This window comes from Nannospalax galili, unplaced genomic scaffold (genome assembly GCF_000622305.1).
Source record: "Nannospalax galili isolate Female #2095 unplaced genomic scaffold, S.galili_v1.0 scaffold1488, whole genome shotgun sequence".
Taxonomy (NCBI): Eukaryota; Metazoa; Chordata; class Mammalia; order Rodentia; family Spalacidae; genus Nannospalax; species Nannospalax galili.
The window spans coordinates 1,182,144-1,190,417 of NW_008358859.1; the positions used below are offsets into that span (position 1 = coordinate 1,182,144).

At 53.7% G+C, this 8,274-nt stretch overlaps 1 protein-coding gene across 1 annotated transcript in view; it reads left to right on the forward strand.

The window, feature by feature from the left end:
- The first annotated feature begins 7,679 nt into the window (after nt 1–7,679).
- The window catches only part of Phf13 (PHD finger protein 13), a 6,505-nt gene continuing 5,910 nt past the window's right edge, over nt 7,680–8,274 (forward strand). The window contains exon 1 of the mRNA XM_008822434.3: nt 7,680–8,057. Within this exon, the coding sequence (XP_008820656.1) occupies nt 8,019–8,057 (39 nt within the window). The 5' untranslated portion in view covers nt 7,680–8,018. The remainder of the gene's footprint in view (nt 8,058–8,274) is intronic.

Below are 8,274 nucleotides of genomic sequence, written 5' to 3' on the forward strand. Positions count from 1 at the left end.
TTCAGCTGCCTGTCCTTTCCAAGCCTAAGAGCCTCAGTCAGAGCTATCAGCTTGGCCCTCTGAGCCAAGGTCCCCGCAGGCAAAACCACCACCCCAACAGTCTCAGTCTCAGTTACCACTGCCACCCCTGCATACCTCTGCCCATCCTTCATGAAACTGCTGCTGTCGGTGAACCAAGTAGCTTCTGCATCAGAGAGTGGCTGATTGGTCAGGTCGTTTCTGAGCCCATGTACCTGGCTCAGGATCCCCACACAATCGTGCAGGGGCACGTCCAAGTCGGGGTTGGGCAGCAGGGTGGCTGGGTTAAGGGTGGAGCTTGGGAGGAACCGAATTCTTGGAGGGTTAAGAAGTAAGCTCTGATAATGGGTTATTCCGGCATTGCTCAACCAGCGGTCCAGTGGCTGCTTAAGAACTCCTTCAATAGCATGAGTGGTGATGTGCAGTTCTTGCCCTAATATCAATTTATCCACATCCTTGACTAGAAGGGCAGTAGCAGCTATAATCTGCAGACATGGTGGCCATCCTATGGCTACTGGATCAAGTTTTTTAGACAAGTATGCTACTCGTCTATTCCAGGTTCCTAACGTTTGAGTCAGGACTCCTTTGGCTACTCCTTTATTTTCATCTACGTAGAGGTGGAACGGCTTGGTGACATCAGGGAGCCCCAAAGCCAGGGTTGTCAGGAGGGCTTGCTTAATTTTGTTAAAGGCCCTTTCTCTTTCCTCCATCCAGACAAAAGTCTCATTCTCTTTTGTAGCCTCATAGAGAGGCTTAGCCAATTCCGCAAACCCCGGGATCCAGAGGCGGCAAAACCCTGCTGATCCCAGAAACTCCCTCACTGCTCTCGGGAGTTGGGGACTGGAATTTTCAGCACCGTTTCTTTCCTGGCATCTGTGAGCCATCTTTGTCCTTCTTTTAGAATATACCCTAGATAAATCACTTCTTGATGACACATTTGTGCCTTCTTAGCGGATGCCCAATATCCTAGCCTGCCCAGAGTCTCCAACAAATCCCTAGTTCCTTGCTGACATACTAGAGCATCAGCAGCAGCTATCAGGATGTCATCGACATGCTGCAATAGGGTGACCTGGGGGTGTTCCAGCCTGTACTCACCCAAATCTTCATGAAGTGCCTTATCAAAGAGAGTGGGCGAGTTCTTGAATCCCTGAGGCAGATGAGTCCAGGTCAGTTGTCCATTGAAACCGACCTCCGGATCTTGCCATTCGAAGGCAAAGAATGGCTGACTGTCCTTGGCTAAGGGCAGGCTAAAGAAGGTGTCTTTTAAATCTAGTACAGTATACCAGCTTCTGGAGTGTGGCAAGGAGCTCAGGAGGGTATAGGGATTAGGCACCATGGGATGGATATCCATGACCCACTTATTTACTTCTCTCAGATCCTGTACTGACCAGTAATTGTTTGAGTTTAGCTTCTTTACTGGGAGGAGAGGTGTATTCCATGGAGACCTGCAGGGTACTAGGATGCCCTGGTCTCTTAGCCTCCAGATGTGTGGGGTAATCCCTGATCTAGCTTCATGGGACATGGGATACTGCTTCACCAGAGTCGGAAGGACTCCTGCTTTCAGCTCCCCCCAGATGGGTGGTCAGTGGGCTTCCAGCCCCACCCCTCCAGTCTCAGCCCAGGCCAGGGGAAATTCCTGCAGCCAAACAGAAATCTCCTCCATTGGCTGTGGGTCCAGTTTTTGGTGCAGTCGATACCTGTCTTCCAGTTGCAAGGTCAGTACTTGAATGGGTGGCCTCCTTTATCTATTAAATGAACCCCATTAGGTGAAAAATGGATGTGGACTCCAAGTTTGGTAAGCAAGTCTCTACCTAAGAGTGGGTAGGGGCAATCAGGCATGACTAAGAAGGAGTGGGACACCCAGCCCGTACCTAAGTCCACTTTCCTTCGGGTGGTCCATGAATATTGGTTCATGCCAGTCGCTCCCGGGCTCCAATTTTGGTAAGCAAGTCTCTACCTAAGAGTGGGTAGGGGCAATCTGGCATGACTAGGAAGGAGTGGGACACCCTACCCATGCCTAGGTCCACTTTTCTTCGGGTGGTCCATGAATATTGGTTTATGCCAGTTGCTCCCTGTACCCAGAACTTTTTGTTTGATAATTTCCCTTGGGTCTCTGTTAACACTGAATGTTGAGCACCTGTGTCAACATGGAAACTCATGGGTGTCCCCTCCACTCTGAGAGTTACCCTGGGCTCGGGGAGGGGATCCGAACCCCGTCCTCCCTATTCGCTCCATTCCCCAAGCTCCAGGACTCGTGTTCCTTCATGGATCTGCTCCTGCCCAGCTGGTCTTTCTGGACATTCCTTCTTCCAGTGGCCCATTTTCTTACAATAAGCTCATTGGTTTTTTAACAATTTTGGTCACCCTTCTAGGCATCTCCTACCTTGTTCAGCAGATAGGCGTTGCAGCTGGCATTCTCTTTCACCTGGGGACCTGGTCGATGTGGCCAGAAGGATCTTGGCAAAGTCGCGGGTCTGCTTCGCACTGGCAGTGGTGGCGACCCAGGCCTGCTTGTCCTCAGGATTCTCTCAATAATTGTAGACTTTCTCAGCCACTGCCAGAAGCTCTGGCAGGGTTTTATCTGCCAGTCTGCCCAGTTTCTGCAATTTGCGCCTAATATCAGGTGCAGACTGGTTCACAAACGCCAGAATCACTGCATTCTTATTCTCGGGTGCTTCCGGGTCCATTGGAGTATAGATACGGGGCCTGCTTGTCCTTAGGACTCTCTTGATGATTGTTGACTTTCTCAGCCACTGCCAGAAGCTCTGGCAGGGTTTTATCTGCCAGTCTGTCCAATTTCTACAATTTGTGCCTAATATTGGGTGCTGATTCACGAACGCCAGGATCACTGCATTCTTATTCTCGGGTGCTTCTGGGTCCATTGGAGTATAGATACGGAATGCCTCAAGGATCCTTTCTAGGCATGCTGCGGGTGATTCTGTTCTCTCTTGCTGCACATCACTAATCTTGGCCAAATTGGTGGGACGCCTTGCGGCCGCCCAGACACCCCCATTAAAGTCTGATGATAGACCCGGAGCCTCTCCTTACCTTCAGCCACATTGAAGTTCCAATTCGGCCTAACCAGGGGAAAGGCTTCACCTATCAGGGCCTGATTGGTGGTGGGATTCCCATCCACCCCAGGGACCAGCTTGCTGGCTTCAACCTGGATCCAGTCTCTTTCTTCAGTGGTGAACAGGACCTGCAAAAGCTGCTGAATATCACCCCAGGTTGGGTAGTGGGTAAACAAAACAGATTCTAGCAAATCAATTAGACCTTGGGACTTTTCAGAGAATTTAGCTGTTTGCAGCTTCCAGTTGTAGAGGTCACTAGTTGCAAATGGCCAATACTGCATCTGTTGGTCCCCTGCTTCAGTGAGCGGCCCCACAACCCAGAGGGGGAGGACAGTAGAGTCTGCCACCAGCTGTGGCTGCCCCCTTTGGACCCTCCTCTGTGTCTGGAGAGGCTGTTCTTCCGCCTCCTGGGGTGGGGCTGCCTCTGCCTCCCCAGGGGTGTCCTGAGGCTCTGCTTGTGGGACAGGCTGATAGGAGGGTGGCTCAAGCAGAAGTTCTTCCCCTGTGCCTCCTGGCAAGACAGGGTACAGAGGGGCAGAGGGTTTAGGTTCATTTCTCTGCCGTTCATCCTCGTGCAGGGTGAGGGCAGTCGGCTTTGGGCCAGTGGGGGAGGAGGAAGGAATGGCTTTAACCATTTTGGAGGCTCCTCCACCATAAGCTGCCAAGTCATGATGTAAGGGACCTGATCAGGGTGGCCTGGATGGCCACAAATTATATCCTTTACTCTGTAGATGGTGGACAGGTCGAATGTCCCTTCTTCAGGCCAACCAGCCCCAAAGGTCAGCCATTCATTCCTGCAAAACATAAAAAGCTTCCCTTTCTTTACTCTTAACCCCAGGCTATCAGCCTGGGTTTTGAACTCCTAGAAGTGACCCTGGAAAAGGCTAAGAGGAGTTACTTGGTTCTGTCCCACCTCTTCTAATGCAGAGTCACAAACACAACAAAAAGCACAAACACATAGGAAAACAACACACGGTTAGTTGGCGCCTTAAACTGAAAATAGGACGATGGCCTCTCGCTTCCTGGCAGGCACAACCTGCTCCATCCTTCCAAATTTACCAAGGGGATCCAATCCCCACCAGGTGGGTCTGGGACGTCTCCCAAGTCCCACGATCTATGGCCTTCCAGGGAGTCCACCTAGACCTCCAACAGGCAATCTCAAACTGGGCCCAAAAACCAGATGCGCACAAATACAAAAGACACAAAGACAAGAGACACTCACTGATCGGATCAGGCAGACTCAGCGCTCTGGGGTCCCATAGGGGCGGGGGTCTTGGGGATCCCAGACAAGCCCCCAAATGTTGTGCCCAGATAATGGACCCCCAAGAATAACCAAGGAATCCAGAGGGCATGCAAGAACAAAGAGCCTTTATTCAGGGTTAAGCTTGGACTCTCAGACCTCACCAACACAATGGATCTGTGCTGAGAGCCCTGATTGCAAGGGGTGGAAGCTTTTTATAGGTTCCAAACAAAGAATAACAGAGTTACATATTGATTGGTCCAAAGAGCCTGTGCGCACACGCCAACATACTTTTGGATTGACTACTAGGGATGTATCCTGGAGGTCTCTCATTGGTGGGTGCTATCCTCAGTGCTGTGGAATGTGCTGTTATCTGTGGGGCCAGAAGTCTCTGTTCCTACCTTATAAGGCTGTTATACACCTGAGCTTGCTTGATCTATAGCCTCCTGGGGTGGGGGTGGTAGGTGAGATTACAACATGCCTGGGCATGTTCAGGCTTGTCTGAAACAACTAGTCAAAATGGGGTCAACATAGTTTGTCCTTTCAGTCAAGTGTTCAAGCAGTTTACAGAAGCGGAAAAAAGAGCAGTTATTCCTAGAGAGTGAGGGTGGTCTTCTGGGGTTAAGGGGGCATGCATGGGCTTGTCTTATCCACAGTCTGTAGTCTAGGGCAGGGGAAACTGATGGTTTCTGAGAAAAGAAACCAAAGCCAGCATGGCTTCGGCTCTTCATGGGCATCCAGGAGGCTGTATGGAGGCTGCCTTGTGTACCAGCACAACTTCTGCAGAGAGAGAGACAGAACGGACACTTATCCAAGATTACAAGAAAGGCGGTGAGCCGGGTAGGCCTAGAGGAAGGCAGGCGAAGAGGTAGACTCAAATTCTGGACCAAATGTGGTGGCTGGCCAAAGCCAGCAGGGCCAAATGACCTGTGCCACAGGAGGGCCGGGTTGGCAGTTTGGTTCAGTAAAAGGGAAGATCACGTTGTAGTGTAGAAGACCCAGGTGCCACTGCCGGGTTTTGGCACCAGATGTATGCAAGGATGCAGCAGAACCACCGAATGAAATCACTCTGTGGGTAGAAAAGCAGTTTATTGGGGGACAAACTGCTGAGCTGTCTCATGGGAGTAGAGAAAGCAGCAATGGGAGGGGGGCTTAGATAGGTTTTACAGGCCCTTCAAAGGCCTGGGGTGGTTCTGGCTGACATAGGTAGATTGGTTTATGGGTACCAGATGTTCATCTGTCTGCCTGGAGTGGTTAGTTATAAATACCCTAGAGTTATGGGGTGTCTGGGCCATGCTAGGTTTAAGTTTCTATGTTCCTTGTAGAGGTTTGTGCTGCCATCTTAGGGACCTAACAAAACCTAGTCTCATCACTAAATATATAACATAAAAATGAGCTTAACCCAGGCTGGAGTGATGGCTCAGTGGTTACGAGCAGAGACTGCTCTTGCAGAGGACCTAGGTTCGAATGCCAGCACTCACAGGGCAGCTAATAACTGTGCTTCACCCCAAGTCCAGGGGATCTGATGTGCTTTCCTGACCTCCGAGGCCACTATACTGTCAGGCAGAAAAAAATCCTTGGCTCCTTCTCCCAAGCCCCTCTCTTCCTCTTTCTTGCACCTGGTGCAGGGACAAACATGTTTTTCAGCTCAAAATGTTCTAGCAGAGGGCTGGCAAGTTCCCACCCTGAAGTTTAGGGCCTTCTGCATTCCAACACCCTATATAACCTATAGACTGCAGCCATATTGCTGATGGTTCTACTCACTTCGGAGCTGAAGGCTAGCCCCCTGAGTACCTCCAATAAATCTTCTTGTGACTCAGGGTCCTTTCTCCCTTCTTTCCGACGATTCTGGTCATATAACTTAACATGCACGACAGAGGTGCACTCACATGCATGCAAGCAATACACTCAGACACATAAAATAAAAAGCAGCAATAAGTGGGGCTGGAGAAATGGCTCAGTGGTTAAGAGCACTGACTGCTCTTATAGAGGATCCGGGTTCGGTTCCCAGCACCCACAAGGCGGCTACAAACCAACGGTAACTCCAGTTCCAGGGAAATCCGAAGCCCTCTTCTGACCTCCACGGCACTGCACAACACCGGTGCACTCACATACATGCAGGTGACACACTCATACACATAAAATCAAAACAAATAAAATACTAAAAAAAAAAAGCAGCCAGGCGTGGTAGTGCACGCCTCTAATCCCAGCACTCGGAAGGCAGAGGCAGGTGGATCTCTGAGTTCAAGACCAGCCTGGTCTACATAGTGAGTTCCAGGTCAGCTGGGGCCACAGGGAGACCCTGTCTCAAAAAGACCGGAAAAAAAAAAAAAAAGCAATAATCGCTGACAGCTGGACAGCTGTTCACAGGCTCAAATAAGCTCACCTTTCCAGTATATCGGGCTGTTTTCACTTGAATTTAAAATTCTACCTCTCTTTTGACAGTTAGTCTTTGAACCTCCCCCCAAATATGTTTGACTAATGCGCGTTCTGCATATGTGTACCTTCCCTTTCACATGGTTATTAATGTTAAAGAGTAGCGGGCTTCCTGGATAGGATGCTTCCCCCGCCAAAGCCGGGAAGTCCGTCGGTCTTCCATCCCGGCCCACTCCTCAATTACCCATCAACACCTCAGTCAGCAACCCCGTCGCACCGGCCATTTCCTCCTCACCCTGCACCGCGGAGGTCTCAGAAGAGACGGAACTGAGGAAATACAGCTAGTTACAAAACAGCAGAGTTCAGAGAACACAAAGCGGACTTAGCCAGCGTGTTTAACAGCACCGATAGGCCGGCACCAGGTACTTTTAACCGGGACCCAGCACGTATCCTGGCTTCTTGCTTCTCCCGCGTGGATAGCATAACCGAAACCGCCACCGAGCCTTCCGGTCCCCAACGCCGCCACGAAAGCGCTCCGCCCTCGGGGACGTCAGCGGCCCGCCCCCATCTCCCCCGGGCGGCGGAGACCCCCGCCCCACGGAAGGCGCAGCCCAGGCCCCGCGGGAAAAAGCGGAGACCGAGCCAACCCCCTCGGGCCAGGCCACCGCTCGTCCGCGTCCCCGCAGCCTCCGGACCTGCCGCCCCTCCCCCACCAGCCGGGGAGGTGCGAGCCCCCCCGCCCCCCGTCCCGGAGGCCCCAGAGTCCCGTAGGCAACGCCTCCGCATACGAGCCCTGCCGCGCAGCCTCATGGGACTTGGAGTTCTGAAAAAGCCTCTGTGCGACCACAGCGCAGTGCCCAGGACTGCGACTCCCACAATGCTCCGCGCCGAACAAGCCACGCCCCTAGATCGACAGAGCCCTAGCATTCGGGACTACATTTCCCTGCGGCCCCTTCGGCACTCCCGCCCTCCCTCCCGAGACACGAGCCGAACTGGGCGTCAGGTCGGGGAGCCGGTCGGGTTCCCGCTCGCCGCCGCCGCCGCCCCCCACAGCGCCTCTCCCGCCTCTCCTCAGCGCCGGCCGCGGGCGCTGCATCGTCTACTCTGCTCTCTGAGGAGCCTCCAGCGTGGGGTCATCGAGCCTGTGACGAGACACGCCGACACCCCCATCACCTCCGGCCCCGGCGACCACTCCCCGGTCCGCTCTCGCCTGGCGCGGAGCCCGGGCCGAGCCCCCGGGCCTGACCGCCCCGCGACCCCGCTGCCGCACTCCCGCGCCGGCACTCTCGCAGCCGCCGCCCCCCACCCTGAACATGGACTCCGACTCCTGCGCCGCCGCCTTCCACCCCGAGGTGAGTGCTGGCTGCGTCCCGGCCGCCCCCTCCCCAACCTCCCCGAACAGCCGGACCCCGGGCCGCGGGCTCGAGCCCGCCGTCCCTTCCTCCTCCATTTGCTGCGCCCCCGGGGCCCGGCGTCCGCCCCCAGCTCGGGCCCGCGTCGGTCGTCCCCGCCGCGGCTTCCCCGGACGCCCGCGTCCTCCCCGCGCCCCTCAGGCCAGTCACCGCGCCC